Raw genomic sequence first — 23,377 nt, forward strand, 5'->3', positions numbered from 1 at the left:
ACATCGACTCGCAATTCCCTTTGCCGTTCGAAGAAACAAGCGTGCCGTATAACAACCAAAATTCGCCCCCTGAGCGAATTCCATTAATTATATATCATTACGTCGTAATTGTACGCCATATGTTTTCGGTTTTAAGGGGGTCTCGTCGAGTCGGATCGCTGTCTCTCACGTATATGCCTCGCACGATCCGATACTGTCAAAACAGGGAAAAAAAGAAATAAAATGATCACCACGATCCCTGGCAATGCTACAAAATATGCCTCCACTTCGAAAAGAAGGACAGAGCCTGACGAGGATCTGACGCGAAACGCCGGATCTTCTTCTTTGACTAAAACACATTTAATTTAAGTATACATCTTTCTCTTCTTATTATTAGTCGTGTAGTAATAAGAAGATCTCGACTTCTTATTTCTGTTTTCTAGGAGCTTGAAATTATATGTTACCATCTTGTAAAAATTGAAACGTAATATAAATGCGAAGTTAAGCGGATGATGCTATTCTCGTGACAATAATACTGTATCACTTTATTTGTGAGCTGGACAAATGACAGGAAACGTGTCTGGCTGAGCAGAGTGATGCATTTGGTAGACAACCTATAAAAACGATTCGTTTATGTAGGATAGAATTTTTATCATGAATACGTATAAATCGTTTTATAGAATCATGTACCAATAATAATTACAATTTCACATATAATTTTATAATCAAGGGGCGACAATAATGGAAGCGACAATATACCGGAAGCTACGTTGAATCATTGCGCACAGGATATACGTACATATAAAACACGAGCAAGAGACAAAGCCAAGCATTATGCATTCATTGTCAATCCCCATTTTATATTCATTTTGTCCGCTACCGTCGATTCTCGTGATTTCTTGCGTTTCCCTCGTAGAGGCGATTGAGTATTCTCTTGTGCAGGTAACGGACAGGCACCGTAAAAATGTTTACAGCCCACCGTGAATTTCGAGCGCGCAGTTTTCACGCTATAGCACTTTAACGGAACATCATTAGCTTTACGATATAGCCGGTAATTTATACACCGTTTAATTAACGATGCTTTATAGACAATGCGACGTAATAATCCTGTCACCGCATACGTCACGACATACGTTGCCATGAACCTTACGATTTGCAGATTACACGCGAACGCGTGAAATATTGCACTTAAAACAATTCGCAGTAAATCGACAAGTATATAAAAGGTACATAAAAGTGTATAAAAAATTATTTTAATCATTCCAGAGATTACATTTAGTCGTTTTTATATGCACTCATATTTTCTATTCCGAGACATTCAATATCACAGCTTGTAAAACGACCTGTTTTCATTATCATGATAAAGTTTAAGCTTCATTACACCTGCGGCGAAGTTCAAGGATTTTCTTGATCCCGCCTTTAGATAAATTATCTGGGAACCTCTAATTCAGGCCGCATAATGCTAGGAACTCTACGGACGTTGGGTCATTTATGACTCCATTCTTAGTTGGAAGATTGGTGATCGAAATATAGAGGTACAAATATTCAAAGTTATTAAAGTGGATAGCTCACAGTTTCCTTTCCTTTAAATCATGGGTTTTTTCGAAAATTTACAGTTCTAAATCTGGATAAAGTTAGCTATGATAATAAGATATCTTAAATATTTTCGTAATTTGTGCAAATTTATGAAGAACGCAGCGTCATCAACGCTTTCATTTGAGAATTATTTATACCTCCATTCTTAATCGGACGATCAGTGGTCGACACATAGAGGTACAAATACTCAAAGTTATTAAAGTGGATAGCTCATCATTTCCTTTAAATCATTATAGATTTTTTCGAAAATTGACAGTCCAAAATCTAGATGAAGTCAGCTATGATAATAAGATATCTTAAATATTTTCGTAATTTGTGCAAATTTATGAAGAAAGCGTCTTCAACGCTTTCGTTCGAGAATCTTCTAGAAAGTTTCAACTCGCTTATATCTTAAGATAGCGAGCTCGTCCCGAATAGAGTAAACACGTTTTCTTCGCGGTGTCGTTGTTAAGGCTCCGAAAGGCCTACCCCAATCTTTTATATCTCGGCGGATACAATGCCGCCGGGAGGCCGAAACTGGCTAGTATGTAGAAGACATTGTACCCTACAAACATCTGCTCGAAATACAAACTGCTAATAGAAGTGCACAAAGAGATATTACTAAAGAAAAATAGGGCGACAAAAAGCCTAGGGGAAGCGACGAAATCCGAAGGAAAATGGGGCGAACAACTAGGATGTAACGAAAAAAAAGTCGAATAAAAGAGCTGATTGAGAAGTTTACTCTAAAGGGGTTTACGGCTAATAGCGACATTCAACGACAAAAGATTCAATTTTTAAAGACGACGTTATGAATTGTATCTCGAAATTCAATCTCAGAAGCGTTACCGTGAGAGTTTCGTGATTAGAAATCTACCTCCTATCGCGCTCTCATAAATCAACCGCTGGTGGAATCTGCGAGAAAGTATGGATTTTTAAGTTTCCCATACGGAAAGACGCGCAATCGTCGCGATTACGTGCGCACGTGCGTACATGCATTCGGTTCTAAGCGCGAACGTCCCTTTTGGAAGAGACGACTTTGGAAGAGATGATTCCGAAGAAGGAACCGAGCGAGGAAGAGAAAGAATCGTGTGTGGAAAGGGTGGAAAAAACTATTCCTCGCTCTTAGTCATTGGTTACTAACGCAGACGTGAGCGACTCCTTTCTAGTGTGGGTCGGCTGAGAGTATTTAATAGGAAGCAACGAGCAACAGGTACGAACGAGCTCGCCTTGGGTTACGCCCATTTCGACTCACGCTTCTCGTCGTACGGCCGCTATTTTCTCTTTATTGGCGTGGCTTTTCTCCCTTCTACGATCTTTCTCGGCCGACCGGAAAGCGCCGTCATGATCTCGCACTTGGCCGCCTGGCGCACTCGAGAACGTCTTTTACGTGGCGAGACTGATAGCTTGACTAGAAAGCTCGGGTAATATGTATATCTACACATCTATGAACTATAAACACACGTCTTGGGTGATCAGGAAGTTGCGTTTTGTAATAATCAGTAATTGTCGCGTGTATATCCTTAATAATGTTAATAAATATTATATTATAACAGAAATTACTAATCTAACAAACTGACTATTTATGATAAACAATAAAAAAATAGAGGAAGACGAGTCTTAAATTAATTACCCGCTAAACACAAAGTAACAGTTACATCAATATTATAACTTCCTACTTAACAATATAAATGCAATACAACATGTTTACGTAACAGTGATATTGAGTGGAAAATTATAACATTGATGTAATGTTATTGTTACTTTACGTTTAGCAGTACTTTGGGACGTCAATGTCCTTTGATTATTTTCATCATTCTGACTTACTCTTTAAAGCGCATCCAAATGTCTGTCGAAGGACCAACGGCTGTTGTGAATTCGCGGTAGGTGCTCTCGCGAGACGAAACTAATTTTCCACGAGTAACGATCGTTACGTTGATTGTTTTTGTTACCATCTCCTTGGAGAGAAAGAGGAGACGAGAGAGTGGGGGGAGCGGGAGAGAAATTTTAAGGAGCGAACGAAACGGAATCCCGTGATGGGCTCTCGGGGATCTTTTTAAAGTGCCGCGGTCTTTCGATAATTAGAGGGCAGCCATTGTTACACCGGGGCTCTCGAGTGGAGGGAGAAGAACGGGATGAGAGTGTGGAACGAGAACCGAGAGGAAAGAGAACCGGCGGCAAACGGCGAAACGAGACTCTCGGAGAGAACGGAGAAAAAAAGTCCAGCCTACCCCGCCACGGAAATACATGATTTTAAGAGCCGCCACACGATGGAGACGGTAAACGACGTGAGTGAAATCGAAAGAGGAATAATACGAGCGCGAAGACGCGAAAAGATCGTGAGAACGGGAGAAAATGATGGTGTCGAAAGCCAAGCGCGCCGCTCAGTTCGGCGCGAAGAAACGCTGGGCGAACATTCGAGATAACTGATTTAACACTTTTCAGACAACTTCGAGCACTCGCATGCGATAACGCGTTTTAATTTGTTTACCTTTGCAAATCTAGCGAGCGGCTCTAGGTTTAATAAATATATTTAACAGTGGGGGTTATTTTATCTCTAAATATAGTTATTTCTAAATTCGATAAATATAACTAATAAAATTAATTATAAATATAAATATAATTAAGTAAATATATATATACAATAAATACAATAAATACAATACATTTATAAAAGTAAATATACAGAATGTAATATGAGTGTGCAAGTGAATAAACGAAATTTGAAATTGCGTTTCAGAAATATTAATTTAACGTTAATCTTACCTCAGGAATAAGCATTGGATCTCTTTCATTATGCCGTATCGTAATTAAGCGTCTGCCTCATATTCTTGTAATCGACGAGATTATTTCAATCAGCTCCCTCACAAAGCGATCGACATGATCGGATACATAACGACACTACCCGATGAATCACATCGGCAAGCAATTAGCGCGTCTACCGTTTTCATAAATCATTTCCGTCGATCCTTAACGGTGTGGTACAAATTGGGCCACTTGATCTCGTCTGATAATAACGGCGGCGCTTTCTCCTCGAAGAGTATCACCTGTATGCATCGCGTCTTCCACAGTCATACGTCACACGAATATCGAACGACTCGAAAGTTTTCCGTAGATGGAGAATGTATCGTGTCCCACTCGATCGACATGTAATACCTTCGGCACGTCACGCTATAATTTCCATCCGCATCGTTACCAAGAAATAAAGGCGAGACGCATTTTCTCGAAGTCATTCTCGGATGACTTGCGCTCGCGTTTAATTTCGCATCGGGTCGCTCGCTGTCTTCAACATATCCTGACACTTTTACGCTTAGTAGACGGCGAAAACACTACAAAACGCGTCGTCACGGTAGCTATTTCTGTCTATACGCCGTGTAATGTAGATGGAGAACGTAGAGGGAGACCACGACATGATTAGAATCGACCACATGATGAACGATCGTAATTTACAGTTGATTTTCTATGTATAGTCTATCTAATGAAAACAAGAAAACAAAGTGGGCAAAATTCTTCAAATTCGGAACGTGTCCGCGGAGAGTCATGAATTCAGCATTCATGGTGAACGCCACGCGCGAACGAGGTTCTCCAGCGAGTCGGAATTAAGAGCGGCGAGGACGACGCGTCTCGCGGACGAGACCTCGGTGTCTCGCCTGCGTGATAATTGGACCAAGTCCCAGACCACTGTTTCTCTGATAACAGATTCTCTGGTTTCGGTGCACCGTTTCCAGCGGCTGCGGCCGTATCGCGCGCATGCGTCCCCTATTCTCTTGCGCCTCGCCGCCCCGACGTCTCATCTCCTCTTTGAAGAGGTCGTAAAGATAATACCCACATGCTAGCTCGGCAGCACATCAGCATGGAAAATTTATCCAGATTCCATTTCAATGGAGATCGTTCGGTACGATTAATTAACTCGATGGACGAACCAGGATTGCAAGCGGCCATCATGAGGGCCGCTGGCATCAGCAGCATCCGCTCGCGGACGGCAAGCCCTATTGTCATTGTTTACGAGTAACATATCGTGCTCGGCTCTCGAGAAATGGACGCGGCTCCGTTTACACGTGGTAATTAGAGCAGACTTTTCATCGTTCGGATGAAAAGGACAATGCGCGCGCGTATTCGGAACGGGATTAATTTACCTGGGTAAACCGAAACGCGATTGAAAGCGAATCGCGCAATTAGCTGGGTAACATTGTTATAAATATGTTACAAATGTTTCCAACAATCTTTAGCTATCTTTCAGATATCCTTTTAAATTATATTCGTACGTTAATTTATATAAATTTATATAATTTAATTCAACGGTTCCATGGTAACGGTTCCATGATAATTAATTATTATTATAAATTATTTATATATTTCCTTTATAATAATGTATATAAATAAACGTAATAATATGCTCTGCATCATATTATTATAAGGGATTTAAGATTCCATTTGCTAAAAGGAAATCGTTGTGCTGACAATGGTCTCTTCAGGGATCATTTCGGTGTACCTAAGACCCGGTCGTACCTCACGCTCTTTTAGTTAACTGCGAGTCGGGTCACTTTAAGCCGTGGTTTCCCCCGTTCCAAATATCCCTGTCTTTATGATCCATAAAGGGACGAAACTCGCTTTTAGTGGCTATTACACGAATCTCTGGCTCGGTGTAACATTTACGGCTTACGCACTGCGTGTGCGGCAGTCGTTAAAACATATCGCGTGGTTTGCGTGCTCTCGGTACGTGAGTTCTCCTTTACGCTTATAATTAACGTGTTGTCATTTTACTTCGCGATCCTTCTTCAGTCCTTTTAAACGTCTAATATCTCTATATTCAGCATTATCGCCGTTAAAATAAATTTTTAACTGTCTTGACATAAAAATACTTTCAACGGAAAAATCGATCAAAAGGGATCATCTTTCAAAACTCACGGCAACTTGGATTAGTCTCATTTTACGACATTTCTTAGAGTTCTAAAAAAGATTTCTACCCGACCCTCGGTCGCGTTGTGCATGATCCTTTACGTTGATTCGATTCTTTCGTACAAATGCGCAACGGATACGATGTATGTAAAATATACGAGGGCATAGGAAATATATCGTCGTGTCGGGGTTCTTTGAGAGAAATCACGCGTAGGCGCACGCGAGACCTCGTTCAAGCCTTGTATCGCAGAGAGAATCCGCGACTTATTAGGCGCCGACGCCAGCTCAATTTGCGGCCTCTATTAGTATGAGAATCTAGTTCGTTTGCTAGACCGATTATCTAGCCCGTATCTACCATCGATCTATCCATCACGCCCCGATGTAATAAATGTCTTTGTCTTTACATGAGAGAAGGATGAATGCTGGAAGTAAAGAATCGAGACAATTCGATATCTTACATACTCTCTAAATCTCGTGGAGTGAAATCTCACTCGAAGAGACTGAAAATTGAGCCAATCTTGAAAAAAAGAGTGAAAATATTCTAAGTGTATATGCGCTCTAGTATTTTCACTCATTTCAAATCATTTTCGCTCAATTTTCAGTCTCTTCAAGATAAGAAGATTTTCTTGTTCAAGTGGCGTATTTTCACTCTTATTTTTAAAATTAATTCAATTTTTTAATCTGTTTTTAATTTCAATCTGTTATTCTGTGAAGAATAAGACTCGAACATTTTTTCAAATTTTTCCTCTCATTGTCGAACTCTATTTTTATTTTACTAGTGCATACTCAGTAGTGTTACATTAAAAGGAGAATTTTAATTTAAAAACTACAAATTTCATTTAAACTAATCGAAATTGATACAAATTAAGGGAGGTTTTAAACTAAATCTTAATATCCCAACATCGAAGAGCAATATAAACGATCTGTAATATACGAATCCGTTCTGTAATATACAGCGTACAATATTTGCATATTTGTACATGTTTATTCATACAATAATTTAAAAGATTATGTAAATCGTCTTCCAAATGTCGACTATAAATTTCTTTTTTCATTTTTGAGACTTTAATAAAGAAAGAAAGGAGAGAATTTCTCTAATCCGTGGCTGTATGCACATATATTTCTTTAATCGATTATGATAAACGATTCGTATACAAGTATAATTGGAAACAAACAGAAAATATTATCTAGAGAATCATATCCCTTACTTTCTCCCTCTCTTTCTATTTGACTGAAATGATCTTTGTCAGAATTTATTGCGTCAACGAGTTGATTATCAAGGAATCGATCAGAATTTACGCATCTGAGCGATCTCATGCACGACCAAACACTTTTTACGCTTCCCTCGTCAGTGTCTATGAATATTAATAAGGTTAGCGGATCGACGAAATCCTCAACGCGCTGGAAGATATTTCTTCTATGGGACGCAGTATTGCATCGAATTCAATTAATTACTCCGATCGATTCTTACAAGTAGGCGGTTCGTGCAATAACCGTTTTAGCCTTGTTGCAAAATTTATAATTACAAAAAAATGAAATAATGAAATTTTCTCACATATGATTAATCTTTCTATTTTTAGCATAAATCAATCACTTTATTCTTAGCTTCTTCAATCCCCGTATTTTATTTAAGAAGAAAAATGTTGCTGACATAATTAAAATGACAGAATATTAAAGTAGAGACGAGATTGAGAACTAAAAATAGAAACAAAAATGTAAATGAATCAATAGAATTTGCAAACTTAACGACAATCTCTTCGTTGTAATCGAACCTCTATATTCTTACCCTCTCTTTTTCTAATTGTTGGGTTTTGATTTTTGGATGTTTGTATTTTTCTCAAGAAGATCACGAGTCACTTCTATCGATACATTGACCGCACAATTAAAGTGATTCACGTGGTGTGAATTTCATCTCGCTTCTTCGAACACCATCTCTCCTGTATGCGAGCGATCGAGGAGTGTACAGAGAACTCTTCTCTTGCGCAGAAATAATTATTCGTGGCAATTAACCGCGTATGTAATTAACTGATAAATTGATGCGTTAACTGCTCGCCATTACGCACATTCAAGATTGATCATATGCGAGATCGACCGATATTTAAATCAAAAGCAATTTACGGAACGTTCGTACGCGGGACGCGTACGGTATAATCCGTCTACTTTCATACGCGAACCGTGCAAACTTGAGATATTTTATCGAGAGTCGGCTCGCTTACAGAAACATCTCGAAGATATATGTATAACTCGCGCGATATAAATCTATCGTTCTTTGTTGCGACGGGAACTAATAAAGTAAAGGAATAATTATTACAATGTACATATTTGCGTGGCGAGTGTCATTTGATCATATATTTACGAGTTAAAAGTAGACTCTCATTTATACGCCACAACTATCCTAATCTTATTCTTCATCGAAATCACGCTATAAATCAGCGATTGGTCATGCTCGATTAGATCGCATATTACGTCCGGAAACCTATTATTACATTTCGTAAATCCTTCCAGACGCGCATGCCGTCGCGTATCACGGCTAAGTAGAACGCACACAGTACGTGCCCTTCGAGAGATAATTATCTACTATTATTTATTTACCGATATTACAAGTACCAGCCGATCCCGTTGAGCCGCGACGCTGGAAATCGCGCGGTTACTGTCCAGAGAATTCCATTAGAAAGGAAAACGTAACTGTCTCTCGTGTATTTCGAAACTTCCGGTATAATTAACGCACAAGTTGGTACGCGCAGGCGGATTTCTTACCCACCACGCGATTCCTCTTGCTCGCCCGCTTACCCGCGCCTCGTGGATGACATTAATAAACACCTATTACGTGCAGGACGCGCAGACGTCGTCGTTCCTCATCGTAAAACTGTTCGCGATGAGAAACGGCCGTGGACGTGAGAAATTATCGTCTTAAAACGGGAATCGCGGGGGCAAGGGGGAATTGCGTGCAATTAATTAATAGAGAAATTATTTATTAAAATACTGCGTCCCTGACAGTATAATTGGAGATTCTATAAATTTTTAAACATGAATCCGTCTTGGGCAATTTCATGAGAAGGCAAGAAAAATGGGTGCAAATCATTATTTATTGCGAATTTATTTATTGAAGAATGCCGCCTAAAAATATTATTATTTTCATGTGCATTAATGAAGCTTATTATTGATGAGAGCTCATTATTAAAAGAAAACAATATCTATTTCGCATTACAATTGAATGATCAGCAATAGCAGTTGTATACTTGCATTAGCAATTACTAATAGACCGTGAACTCTCGTAGCAGCTTTTATTGTATCGTAAATCACTCGGTCAAGAATAGATAAAATATTTTTCTCTATACTACATCGTATTTCATTTAATGACACAAATCGTTGTAATGATGGTATCATTTTTTTCGCGAGTGATACAGCGAGATGCATTTCAGTCGAACTAATTGGAACAATAATTATTTATGCATACCAAGATAAACTAATCATTGTATTTTATCGAAGATATTATCGGTACAAACAAGTAATAGTTGGATAATTATCGAATTGATTGATCGCCGAGAGCGATCTCGAGTTTTAGAAAATAAATAAATCTTCTTAATTGCGACGCAAAGGAACGATACGGATCAATTTCCCATCTGCGTCCTCGTGCAGAGTCAATCCCATCTCTTGCAACGCGGGATTGTCTGGCACGCCTGTTTTTTTACAATTTTTAATAATTTCTTGATTCTCAGGGTTTCCCTCGCACAGATTTCTCAAAGCGAGAATGGTCCATTGTAAGATAACTGCGTAAAAATTGTCAATAGAAAAGCGAGCAAAAATAAAAAAAAATGAAATTCAATTACACTTACGCGGATTCCTCGCGTCTATGTTACAACAATCCAGAAGCAATGGAATTCCATCTATTTCGCGAAACTGGAATCATATATTATCATTATGCCTTTTTATTTGAAATATCTCGAAGACTCAACACTATTAGATATCAGAGGACTAAAGTAATCTAATTCTTTGATAAATGATTCTTTGATAAATAATATTTTGTTATTTCAACTTCCATGTGTGTCAAATAACGCAGTCTAATTTTATGATTGAATTATACTTAGTTTCAAAATAAACGTCCGTATTAATATATACACTTAGTAAATAATAAACTAAATGAATCAAATTCAATACATTTCTCGAATTACATTATTCAAGTTAAATTAATGATATATTCAGTAAAAGTGGACTTATACAGAAATAATTAAAAATAATTTAAAGTATAATTTGACACTATGAATTTAACAGTAAGAGAACATCTAGTCTACACGAATGTGATCGAATGTTATAATATCAACATATCCATACCAACAACAGATTTATCATAACCGATGATCAGTAAAAAAGTCATCTGCATCTTACTATCATGACTACGATGTTTATGTCATCCTTGATACTAGGAGACTGAATTAATATTCCGCCCGCAGGCTCGAGTTTCCGCTCTGATTCATCATAACTAATTTATCTGTCAATACGCATGCGACGTGAACTTTGTCATCTCGCAGATCCGTTAAATTTGCAACGCGTATATCAGATTTCGATCATCTTGCTACATCTCTCAGTCAGATGGAACACTTAATTTCGCTTTGTCCAACACGACAGGCCGCGTGCTATTGCGTATCTTTTGTTCACGTATTCCGTATCATCCGCGCGCGAGATGTAATCAGCGGGAGAGAAATATCGATTTACCGTACATGCATAGCGCACAACCGTGGCGCGCAACAAAAAGCCAAATTTATATTTTGCAAGGTTCTCTACGTTTGAAAATAACCTACCATCATTCACGAAGTACAATTTTAATCCTTTGAATACGGAACAACGTGACGCAAGCGTTCTGTGTGGCCAGAACTCAGCGCTGTGGCTTCTTTTTTTCTTCGTATGAAGCTTAAGACCAAGTGGTTTCGTAACATATAGCTGAATATAGGACTTTTGCTAAAATACTTGCGTTTTTCTTAAGCTTGTAATATACTATTTATTTGTAGAAATTAATTAATTTGTAAATAAATTACAATAGATAGATAATTAATTTTTAGTAAATAATTAAAAAGAATTAAAGATATCAATAAGACAAATGTTTGTATAAAATATCTAATAATACAATCTGCGCAATTCTTTTATGATAAAAGAAAAGAATTTAAATCGTAATTAAGAAAAGGAATGAATAAAGAATAACGAATTTTTAATTTAAAATTATTATTAATATTATTATTACTTTTAGTTCATAAATTTAAATGTAATAAATTTAAATTTATGAAATGAATTATGAATAATATTATTAAGAATAACTAAACATGTGCGTATGTATATCTTTGTCATATCTTCTTTTTCTATTTCTTGTTTTATTATTTATATATCGATTGTCACATACTCAAAACTTGACATTCTAATTCTTCTCACGACCATTACGAGGTGTGCTTTAACGGTATACCCGTGGAAAAAAACGCTTGAGATAAATAAGAAATGTTTCTTATCGACTTTAGATAAATTTTATAAAAATTTTACATTCCCCTTTCTTTTTTAAGAACAAAATATATGAACATAAAATATAATTGCACTTACCAAATCTTGACACATTTTGTTCTTGTGTACTACATTTGCAATGACTTGTATTAGTCCCGCTTTGAAGCCATATGCAGGATGTTCCTGTGGATCACAATTTGCCGCTGTTGCTTCAGATTCCTCGGTATCATTTATATTTGAGCATACATTTATAGTTCTCCTTTGGGTATTAGGTGCCACTTGACTTAAATTTGTTATTGGAGTAAAATAATTGTCTGTTTCTTTTCCCATCATATGTAACGACATCAAAAGATCTATAAATACAATTATATTATTTTTACATTCAATCAGATTGTACTGAAAACTGATGACTTACATTTACAATTAATAAGCAAACTCCTGACATTTTCTGAGAGCTTACATTGTGTAGTAAGAAGTCCCAGAATATTAAGAATAAGAATAATTTCTGTAGGATCTATGCTATTCACATATGTGTTCACGGTCTTTAAAATGAGATCACTTTTTTTGCAAAATGTTAATGTTAAAAATTCAGCTTGATCCTCTGTGATCACTGTATTAAAATCAGATTGCCAAGCATTCCAGACTTCATCATAGATAATTTTCAGTAAATCTAACTTTTCATTCACAGTTATATTATTATATACATCTTCAAATATATTTGGTTGATGTAACAAGAATAACAATGCATCTTTTGCAGATGTAAAACCTTCTTTGGCAGGTTTTAATAATTGTAAAAATATATCTTTCTTCTCCATTGTGAAATAGTTGTGACATAATTTTTTTAATGCATTGTGCACATAAATACAAGCTGCATTAGCCAGTAATCTATTATCAGACTGCATGCGACTCCTAAAAATTATTTTTTATTTTTATTTTTAGCAAATTATAAAAGAAGATCAAAATAAGTTTTATGTATTTATATGTAATTATATATAAACTTACAGAATAGCTTGTTTCAGGTTATCACAATTTAAATATCTTAGAATATCCTCTTCTGCAGATGTAATATTTGGGCAGGCATATGTAAATAAATTACATAAAAATTGGATACTAAGCCTAAAGATGTCCAATTCATTGTCAATTAAATGATAAGTGGGTTTTCCATGAATCTTAATGTAATCTACAGTCCATTCTATGACTCCGTTATAAGGAAAATGAGAATCATGTGGATAATCACAGTTTTTTCTTTGTTTACATAAATCACTTTCAACTAATTCATTATATAAATTTTTACTGTATTTAACAGATTCTACGTTTTCTATCCTATGTTGTTTATGTTTGTAACCATCAAGACAAGAGTTTCCCAGACATTTCAAGCATAAAATTATAATCGTATTCGGAGTGACTTCGTTTAAAAGTACTTGACACATTTGTGCTAAGATACTTGCATCAAGTATCGTCCTGAAACATAATAATTATCATATATACAATTATCTGTCAACTGACAACTTATAAACATTGTTACAAACATACTCTGATTCTTGTCTGACAAAATGCTTTGGTTCGACGTTTTGTAATAACTGATCCCAGTCTTTTTCATTTATAATCGTTTTTAATTTTTCCGAATCAATGTGTGCCGTCATTTTTAATAAAATTGCCACTGTTTATTACACGGACAAAGTTTTTCATAAATACGTGTCAATTGATTAATCAACAGAGTATGAGAATGTGAATGTAGTTGAATATAATCCTCCTTTTTTGAGCGAACTCTGTACACTAATGTGCACGTTGAACTATTTACTCACGGATATTTCCAGTGGATAACATCCAGCGATCTTCGATTTCGTTTTATCATATCAGTGGCCTAGTTTCCACCGAGGGTTTAAATCGGATCAGAATGTAAGAACCAACTACAGTTGAGTATTCTCTTGTCGTTCAATTGTAACAGAGGAATACTCGACTGTAATTGATTGGTTCTTATATTCTGATCCGGTTTAAACCCTCGATGGAAATTAGGCTAGAGATTGTGTTATGTATGTATACATTAATTGTTATACATTGTTCCATTCTATTCCACGCTATAATATTCATAAAATATAATTACGTAATAAATGCATTACAAAAATTAAAATAATTTCTAAAAAAGATATTAAAAATATATAAATATAAAGCGGAATATATTTAATATTCTGTGAACATAAAATTGACACAAAATAGAATCAAATAATATACATAACGTAGAAAATGAATCGAAAATCATGGTATATTACCCATTGAACATATCCGCTAGATAGTTCAATGTGCACGTTCTGTGTACATAGAGGTCTCAGTAAACGAATTTTCTCCATTCCATTTAAAACACTGAATAATTGTGATACAATGAAATTTAAATCGATAGAAATAAATTTAATTAAACAAGAGAAATCTTACATACACATCTGAGTCTGTAAACCGCGCGCCAAAATCTTTTTAGGTTTTGAAACGCAATCATAAACAGAACTAGTGATATCACTTAATAAATTGACAAGCAATTTAATAATTATTTATAACAAGCATCTTTATAAGAATATTAATAATCTAGGTGTTAACGAGAATTATAAATCTGCAAAAGTTTATATTAGACATATCCACTGAGTCTATTTTCAGGTTTCACATTGTCAGATAACTCAGATTTCTCTCTGGATCTGGAGGTAGTGGAGATACCATGTAACGTTACGCTACTGCTGTTCCAGTGTAATTATTCGTTACACTCTTCTTCACTCTCCGTGACTAGCGTTTGTGACAAGTCGGTGTTTTATACTTTTGCGCTTGCTTTTAGTAAAGACAAAACATTAAAGGTAAATTTATAACTTAGTTTGAAAACAATTTACATTAAATATCACATATATCATCATACTTATGTTACAGTCACAGAATACTCTGTTTCGTTTTGCCATGTCATTCTTTGTTAACTGACCTATTCAGTTTGTTATTCTGTTAGTTTGTGCTTTTATCCATTTTTATTAATACTCGAATATTCTGTCGTGCATTATAATTACATGTAATAATAGATGTTTTAATTTTTTTAACTTTATTGAATTTATTTATGTCATCTTTAGTCGCGCTTAACCTCAAACTTGTTTTCTATAGAGTGCTATGACGTTTAATGTTTGCTCTGTAATCTTAATTTTACATTATTTTCTTGACAATTTGAAATTAAACAGATAATTCAAATATAAAATAGTTAAAAGCATCAGTTTACATTTATGTACATAACCTATAGTTGAATCTTGTTATTCATTGCAACTACTGAAAATTTAGTTCACATTTTGTATATATTTTCAATACTCGCAATGATAAATAGTCTATATCTCTAACTTGTTCATCTATCTATCTATTTCAAGATGTTTCTAACACGTTCTGAATACGATCGTGGTGTAAACACCTTCTCACCAGAAGGAAGATTATTTCAAGTCGAATATGCCATAGAAGCCATAAAGCTTGGCTCTACTGCCATTGGAATTGCAACAACAGAAGGAGTTGTTTTGGCAGTGGAGAAACGTATTACTTCAACTTTAATGGAACCAACCACTGTAGAAAAAATTGTAGAAATCGATAAACATATAGGATGTGCAGCATCTGGTTTAATGGCCGATTCACGAACAATGATCGATAGAGCTCGAGTTGAATGCCAGAATCATTGGTTTGTCTACAATGAAAAAATGACAGTGGAGTCGACTGCTCAAGCTGTATCTAATTTAGCTATACAGTTTGGAGACAGCGATGACGATGGCACTGCCATGTCTAGACCATTTGGTGTAGCAATGTTATTTGCGGGAATTGATGAGAAAGGTCCACAACTGTATCACATGGATCCATCTGGTACGTTTGTTCAATTTGATGCAAAAGCCATAGGATCTGGTAGTGAAGGAGCTCAACAAAATCTTCAAGAAGTATATCATAAGGTAATTTGCGTTATTATTGAATTGAACAATGTTCGTTGACATTATGTATTAAATGAATATTGTTCTTACAGTCCATGACGCTCAAGGAAGCATTGAAAGCTGCGCTGACAATATTGAAACAAGTAATGGAAGAAAAACTGAATGATACCAATATTGAAGTGATGACAATGACGCCTGGGCAATTGTTTCACATGTTTAGCAAGGCAGAATTACAAGAGGTGATTAAAGATATTGCTTAAAAAGCTATATTATACGTATGAGTTAAACGATTTCACCGGATCATGGAGAAATAAACAAATTTCTTAAATAGCGTGTAATGCAAATGTAAATTATATCTCTACTTTACATACGGAGCAAATACTTTACGTCTGTATATTTAATATTTTCATTTATCGTCCTTAAAGAGAAAATATTACGAAAAAAGAAAATATGAAGTGGATTTATATTGCCTTTCATGTTGCATTCCTCTAATCAGCTTCCTTTAATTATTTTTATACTGACACTTTATTTTTTCTTAAAATTTCAATATATAAACAATTTAATGAAAATACATATGTGTATATATTTTTACTAAAAAAATGTCGATTCTGTATTGATAAAAAAATCTGTTAAAGATAAAAGTGATTAAAAAAATAAAATAAAAATGTGCAAGTGGTAGGACAATTTATATTTTAAATACACATATCTGTACATAAAATTAAATTGAAATAATTTACTCCAATTTATTTCATTTAGCTGATAGACTTCAATGCCACATCGGATGAGACTTTCATAAGACCAACAGCCGATAACTTCTTGCCAAACCTTTCCCAGCCATCTACGTCCCTCAAAGGATAAATAGTCGTTCTAAATGCCTTTCTCCAGGTATTCCTATGTTCCTTAATCTTTTCACTCCTGTATGTATTTTTATACATTGTTTCATTTTCCTATATTGTTTTTTGTCAATAAGAATATTGATTAGTATTTGGATAAATATAAAATAAACTTTAATTTGCGAGTTCATATAGATTAATATATTAAAATAATATATGGTATACAACACACACACACACACACACACACACACACACACACACACACACACACACACACACACACACACACACACACACACACACACACACACACACACACACACACACACACACACGTGTGTGTACATAGTTGCATTATGATTGATTATGTTATTTATTATTTAAATTTAAAACGCTTTTTATAATTAATTTGTTATTACTTAATAATAATTTGTTAATTTTTTTATATCGTAATAATTGCACGTAATAATATTAGGTAATAATTCTAACGAAATATTTTATTTTAATCTGATATACGTCGAGTACCTCGAAAATTATCGTAAAAAGAATTGAAACGAATAACCGCAAATAGTCGGAGATTTTTTTGTTACAAGCGGTAGTAATAGTGTGACACAAACGGGCATTTCCAGATCGATCCGTTGTTAAATTCGTAGCGGTCGGAAATGGATGTGCGACGGATGGCTCGTTTTCGATTAAAAGCTGCCCGCCGCGACTGAATGCGCGTATCCGAAATCAATAATTAATTTTGCCAGCTAGCCGAGAACGGGGCGAAATGGCTCTCCGCGAGAGCTTGGCGGAAATGGTCGGATACCGCTTGGTTGGATGCTGTGATGCTCCGATAAAACGTCCCTTTTTATCCCGTTCTCTCGGCTGCCAGATTATTGGATATTATTCCATTTCAAGCGTTCAATCCCGCTACGATTCGCTCGCTTGGATTCCCACGGGGGTTTCCCTGTCGCCTATTGATTGCACGTAACTCTTAAAATGTCTATACGTGTGACACCGCTGAAATGTGTATGAATCTACATTTTTGTCCCGCCGTGCCTGACACACCCTGTATCCTGCATGAATCGAATCCATTAACCATATATAAAAAAAAGCCACTCAGATATCTGTACGATATTTTTTTATCGCGTTAAAGAACGCGCTTCGCACAAGATTTGTATCTTCAAGTGCGCTTAATGCAGGGAAAGTAATAATAATTGGATAGAAACTTTTATTATGATTCGAGAACTATTGTAACAATACAGTCACAAGCTGATATAAGATAAATGAATTATTTTAAAGATAATATATATTCACAACGCGATATACAAAAAATAATTATTTAAATACATATTAAAAATAATTTTCTTTAATATGCATATAAGATTGTTTACAAGAAAAGAAAGGATGGCAATTAGTTTTCTACCGCATAATGCGGTTTAATAATTGATCGTGTGTTTCGCGAAAATTACTTTCGCCGGAAAAAAGATTTCAGAACAGTAGGAAACGGTACGGTCGTGGATTATTGAGGGTGGATCGCTCGGCGGAAGCGATATGGGTTCGAGGAGGACTAAGGGACTAAGGTAAACGGAGTGAGAAAGAGAGACCGACTCGAGCACGGCCGAGGACTGGTAATTAACTGTGATGAGAGAGAGGCGGTGGGATAGTCCCGTTTGAGTTCCTGAGAATCCCCGGGGACCTGACCCGTCGTATCAGACGCCAAACACTCACTCCCATACATCGAAGCCGAAAACCCGTCGTTCTCGGAGCGCGTTGCCACGTTCAAGTTTCGCTACGATAATTGCCTTCGCTTCACAGTCGCGCCACCGACACCCGCCACAGGCGGCGGATAAGAGAGTTCGCCCCTTCTTTCCTTCCTTCGCGAATAAACCTGGAACGGGGTTGGAACATCGGAAAGTGGATGTAGATAATACTGCAGAAATTTAGTTTACGCGATTGAGTTCCTTGTGTTACGGGAAAGCCGTAAAGCGGCGTCTACAATGAGATTTTAAGGCGTAACTTAAGTCTCAAGTCGTAAAAAAATTGATTAATCACAGTCGAAAGAGAATGTGTGAGGAGAATAGGTAATCGATTATGATTAATTTTTTACGACTTAAAGTTTAAAGTTTAAGTTTTATGCTTCAATATCTCATTGTAGACGTCGCTTAAAGCATATATTGTCTTTTTTCTAAAAATGAGTAAAAAATATACAGTAAATTAAAGAATGCAAGATATAATTGACATTTATGCCAAGTGTCAATTCTGTTAAAATTAAATAAGTCGTTTTTTTATATAAATACACGTAAGAAATATAAAAAATTATTCAAGAAGTTATATTTATTAGGTGAAATTTTCTTTTGAAACAATCGCTTTGGATTACAAATAGTGTAATAAATCTTCCCATTAAAACAATTATGAAATCATGATGCAAATCAATCCGGAAACAAAAGGCGCCATATATGAGATGAATGAAATACGAAAACACAAGGCAGCGGCATGCAGCAGGAAACTTTCTTCCTTATTATTACCAAAGAGCCTCGATAGAAAACCGGAAGTGCACGCGGCATCTCAGCATAGGTAAGATACCTGTACAACACGGGGCTATAATTCACGCATCGCAGAATCGTCGTCATTTTTTTTACTTTCACAGAGAGTCGGTCGTTCGCCCAACGTGAACACCGCGGTCTCTCCTCATGTTGCATCGCGAGTAGCATTACATTTACATCGTCTGTCTCATACATTACAGTATAACGCTATGGTCGCGTACTCGCAAGTATTATGGGCGATCGTTTCATCGACCACTAACTAATCTTGTCGTTAGCTCGTTACGTGTTCTAATAATGTACTGCCTAAGTACATCCGATATTATAAATTGCGCTTAATGAGACGAAAGGGAATGGGGAAGGATTGATTTTACAACGATCTTCTGAGTTGCGTCATTATCGATTTCTCCCATGTTCGATAATATCTCAGAAGTTTCCCGTAATTTTTTGCCAACATGTATAAACAGATACGGAACCCAGATTTTATTGGTGGCTAAACGAGCGTTCAGAAGAAGAGGTGAAACGTTCGTCGGATTTTTAGATATATTATATATAGCATACAACGGATATCTTAATCTTTATTTGTATTTAATTGCGCGCTACGAATTTTAATTACGCCGCCGCCGCGGTGACTGATAATATCGATAGGAAACCCGAGTAAAGCCGGCTGTCTGTCCTGTAACGAAACAGGAAATTCATTAATATGACCGACCCAATTTCACCAGAAATATTTTATCTTTCCTCTACAAGTGAATATCCAATATTAAATTAAATTAATTTTTATAAACTTGTGAATATTATTAATGGAATTAACAAAATTGTTTAACACCAGACGTTCGAAGCTCATATAAATTATGGTGACGTTTCTTGCGTTTGTATTACTTAAAAGTAAAGCGGTAAAATGGCCTACCAAATTTCAATCGGGAAAGATCGACTTGGTGAAAGGAGTGGCGAGATAGAATGTCGTAGATACACTTTGGAGTATTACATTTTACGTGTGTGTATATATACGCGACAGGCTCGGTGGCCCCGACGGAGAAAGTAATGCTTTCTTGAACGCAAACACGCATGTATCTAGTTGTTCTTAATTGCGGCCCAGGATTCGTTCGAGAATCGAAAGTGTTTGCGGAAGTTTGCAGCTTCTGTCTCGAGACTATGCAACCCCTTCCTTTCTGTCTTTTTGTATCTGTGATTTTTTCATTTTCGCGCTCGAGGACTTAATGATCTCTTGACAGGCTAACATCAATAATATTGTAGCTTTTACCTGCTCACTAGACCGGAAGGTAAACGCGGAAAGCGTCGCTATAATTTACGAGCGAATGTTGACTCGTACTTTTTGGACTTTATGGTTGGCGAATCTTTTTTTTATATTTTATTTTTTTATGTCAATTGCTTGGATAATACGATACGCAAGGAACGCGAGTTTCTTCGCCGACGGGAACAATGAATTTAGAAGAGTGAAACTCTCGCTCAACAGTCGACGAAATTTTCTCGAGAAAGTGAATCCTGACATTGATTTATACTCTCGCTTATATGCGCAACATGTTTGATATTAGCATGAATCTGCGCGTCATATACCATAACGGACGATGTATTATTCCATCTCTCCATATTATCTTGCATTCCATCTTGTTACGTACGTTAAGAAAAGTGATCTAGATATTTTAGATCTGTTATTAAGATAAGGATCGAGAAAAATAAGGTGTAATAGGCAGAATATTTATTAAATCTTTGATATAAAAAAGATACGTATATTGTTTTCACAATGAACTTTTTTTTTACTTAACTTACTTACGTTTCTAAGTATGGTAATAATACCTCACAGCAATACTATACGTGATACGATACATAACGGATTGCCGCGAATGTTGAGCCAATAATGTACGCTGGAATCTGCACCTTTTTAGAGCATAAAAAAGTATACATTTGTTTAGATTTCGAATATATTAATTTATTAATATGCGCACAGGATTCGTTTCATTACCGCAGAGGGCATAATTCATAGAACAATCGATTTCGTTTAACTTATTATCATAATGTACAGTTTAAAAGTATTGCCGAATAACCACTACGTTTACCTGGATTTCCGGAAATATAATACAAGAATACGGTAAACTCGTCAATCGCGACAGTTAATTGTCACTTCCATATTTCTCCTAATTCGCTAATAATCTCGGAATAAAGATCTTTACTTAAAGCTAAAATTTCTCGTATAGCTCTAGAGATTACTTCTCGAGAATTGGTGAACCAACGAGAAATATCTCTCAATTCGGAGAAAAACACGCGATCATCTAACATCGAAGGAGTGAAAGCGTTTTGTAGAGACGAAACGCTTCTCGATGTTCGTTTCTCGCGTCCACTCCGCGAGGATTCGTCGCGAGGATCAACCGTGAATATCATAACCTCCACCACCGCCACCATGGAAGTCGCCTCCGTCGCCGCCACCATATCCGCCACCATATCCACCTCCATCGCCGTAACCGCCGCCACCACCACCGCCCAGATCACCGTGATCGTGCTTCGGTATGTGAATCGGTATGTGCACCGGAACTTTAACTGGCACCGGTATTTCTTTCTCAACCGGAACCGGAACCTCCTTCTCGACGATGTACGGCTTGTCAACCGGCACTTTGACCGGTACCGGAACCGGCTTTTCCACTGGCACCGGTACTGGTTTGTGAACATGATACGGTTGTGGAACCGGCACCTTCACTGGTACCGGATATGGTTTCTCCACCGGCACCGGGTACGGTTTGTCGATTGGCACCTTCACTTCGTACGGTATTGGCTTTTCGACCGGTACCGGGTATGGTTTTTCGACGGTGACCGGATATGGTTTCGGCACAGGAACTGGATACGGCTTGTCCACCGGTACCTTCACCTCGTAGGGCACCGGTTTCTCCACAGCATACGGCTGCGGAACCGGCACCTTTATCTTTACCGGGAAGGGCACGTGCTTCTCGACGGTGTAGGGCTGTGGTACCGGTACCTTCACTGGTACCGGTATATGCTTTTCCACGGTATAGGGCTGTGGCACGTATACTTTGACCTCGTAAGGCTTATCCACCGGCACCTTCACTTCATACGGCACCTTCTTCTCGACGGTGTACGGCTGTGGCACGTGGACCGGCACTTTGACGAACACCTTCACAGGATAGGGCACATGCTTTTCAACGGTGTAGGGCTGCGGCACGTTGACCTTCACTTCGTATGGTACGTGCTTCTCCACCAGATAGGGTACGTGCTTCGTTACTTCGTAAGGTACCGGCACTTTCTTTACAACCGTCACCGTCTTCACATGCTCATCATAACCAATGCCACCATCACCGCCGCCGCCGCCACCGCCACCATGTAGATCGCCACCGTCACCGAAACTATGCTGGAGTCCACGTTTTTCCGTTTTTTTTTCCGTTGATTCCGCTTCAACATTCTGCGAGCTCTTTTCTGACTTGCTCGAATCCTTCGCGCATATAACTTGCGTGGCCACTGCCACCAAAATGATGGCAATCTGAAATCATGTTAAAATAATGTTATTATAAAGTTATATATAAAAAAGTTATATATAATAATAATTTTATATATATAATAATTTAATATAATTTAATAATTTAATATAATTATAATTAATAAGTGATAAATAATAAAAAGTAGAAGATGTGAAATTACACTAAAGTAATATAAGACATTAGATTTGAGATATTTCATTTTATTTTGTAACGAGAATAAATTAATTTATAGAAGGAAGAAAATTTTGCAGATACATTAATCTCATTATAAAACAATAGTTGATATTTGATTTGATATATGTGGATGGATTTTTTTACCTTAATATTCATCCTTGAGTTCACGTATATTTTAGCGTGGCGTATGACCACTAACTGAACCGCTTCGTTTTCTAAGCTGAGCCTTATATACTTCGCGCTATAATAGCTTAGCACTTTCCCTGCACCTCATCACTCATATTATCCATACGGGGTCTTACTTTACGTACACTGACAAAAAAGTCGGCTAGGCGAATTCAGGAAATGGATACGCACACGAATCTATTTCACGACAGCCTAAAGTTTGATCTATTTCAAGTGTTAAATTAATTTTTTTCTGTTCGATACAAATGGCGATTATATATATATATATATATATATATATATTATATAAC

General features: G+C 36.6%; 3 protein-coding genes across 3 annotated transcripts; 1 reads left to right on the forward strand and 2 right to left on the reverse strand.

The window, feature by feature from the left end:
* Positions 1-10,032: 10,032 nt before the first annotated feature.
* LOC105618029 (ataxin-10) lies at positions 10,033-13,577 on the reverse strand. Its single transcript, XM_012199568.1, has 6 exons — positions 13,468-13,577; positions 12,937-13,395; positions 12,350-12,843; positions 12,034-12,287; positions 10,287-10,350; positions 10,033-10,220 (listed from the first exon to the last, which is right to left on the reverse strand). Exons 1-6 carry the CDS (start codon positions 13,575-13,577, stop codon positions 10,033-10,035), a joined length of 1,569 nt encoding a protein of 522 aa, XP_012054958.1.
* Positions 13,578-15,317: 1,740 nt separating this feature from the next.
* LOC105618030 (proteasome subunit alpha type-5) lies at positions 15,318-16,306 on the forward strand. Its single transcript, XM_012199570.1, has 2 exons — positions 15,318-15,878; positions 15,950-16,306. Exons 1-2 carry the CDS (start codon positions 15,318-15,320, stop codon positions 16,115-16,117), a joined length of 729 nt encoding a protein of 242 aa, XP_012054960.1. The 3' UTR covers positions 16,118-16,306.
* Positions 16,307-21,150: 4,844 nt separating this feature from the next.
* Positions 21,151-23,057, reverse strand: LOC105618032 (repetitive proline-rich cell wall protein 2). Its single transcript, XM_012199571.1, has 2 exons — positions 23,046-23,057; positions 21,151-22,729 (listed from the first exon to the last, which is right to left on the reverse strand). The coding sequence occupies exons 1-2, from the start codon at positions 23,055-23,057 to the stop codon at positions 21,605-21,607; spliced, it is 1,137 nt and encodes a 378-aa protein (XP_012054961.1). The 3' UTR covers positions 21,151-21,604.
* Between the last annotated feature and the right edge of the window lie 320 nt (positions 23,058-23,377).

The sequence above is a fragment of the Atta cephalotes genome, assembly GCF_000143395.1.
Source record: "Atta cephalotes unplaced genomic scaffold scaffold00015, whole genome shotgun sequence".
Taxonomy (NCBI): Eukaryota; Metazoa; Arthropoda; class Insecta; order Hymenoptera; family Formicidae; genus Atta; species Atta cephalotes.

Excerpts from the sequence above, each read along its gene's own strand:
- LOC105618029 (XM_012199568.1), bottom strand. The coding sequence starts at position 13,577 with ATGACGGCACACATTGATTCGGAAAAATTAAAAACGATTATAAATGAA. Across the intron at positions 12,288-12,349 it reads TTTGCTTATTAATTGTAAAT|ATCTTTTGATGTCGTTACAT; the intron begins GTAAGTCATCAG and ends TTGTATTTATAG. Across the intron at positions 10,351-12,033 it reads ACAAAATGTGTCAAGATTTG|TTTCGCGAAATAGATGGAAT; the intron begins GTAAGTGCAATT and ends ATATGATTCCAG.
- LOC105618030 (XM_012199570.1), top strand. The coding sequence starts at position 15,318 with ATGTTTCTAACACGTTCTGAATACGATCGTGGTGTAAACACCTTCTCA. Across the intron at positions 15,879-15,949 it reads TTCAAGAAGTATATCATAAG|TCCATGACGCTCAAGGAAGC; the intron begins GTAATTTGCGTT and ends TTGTTCTTACAG.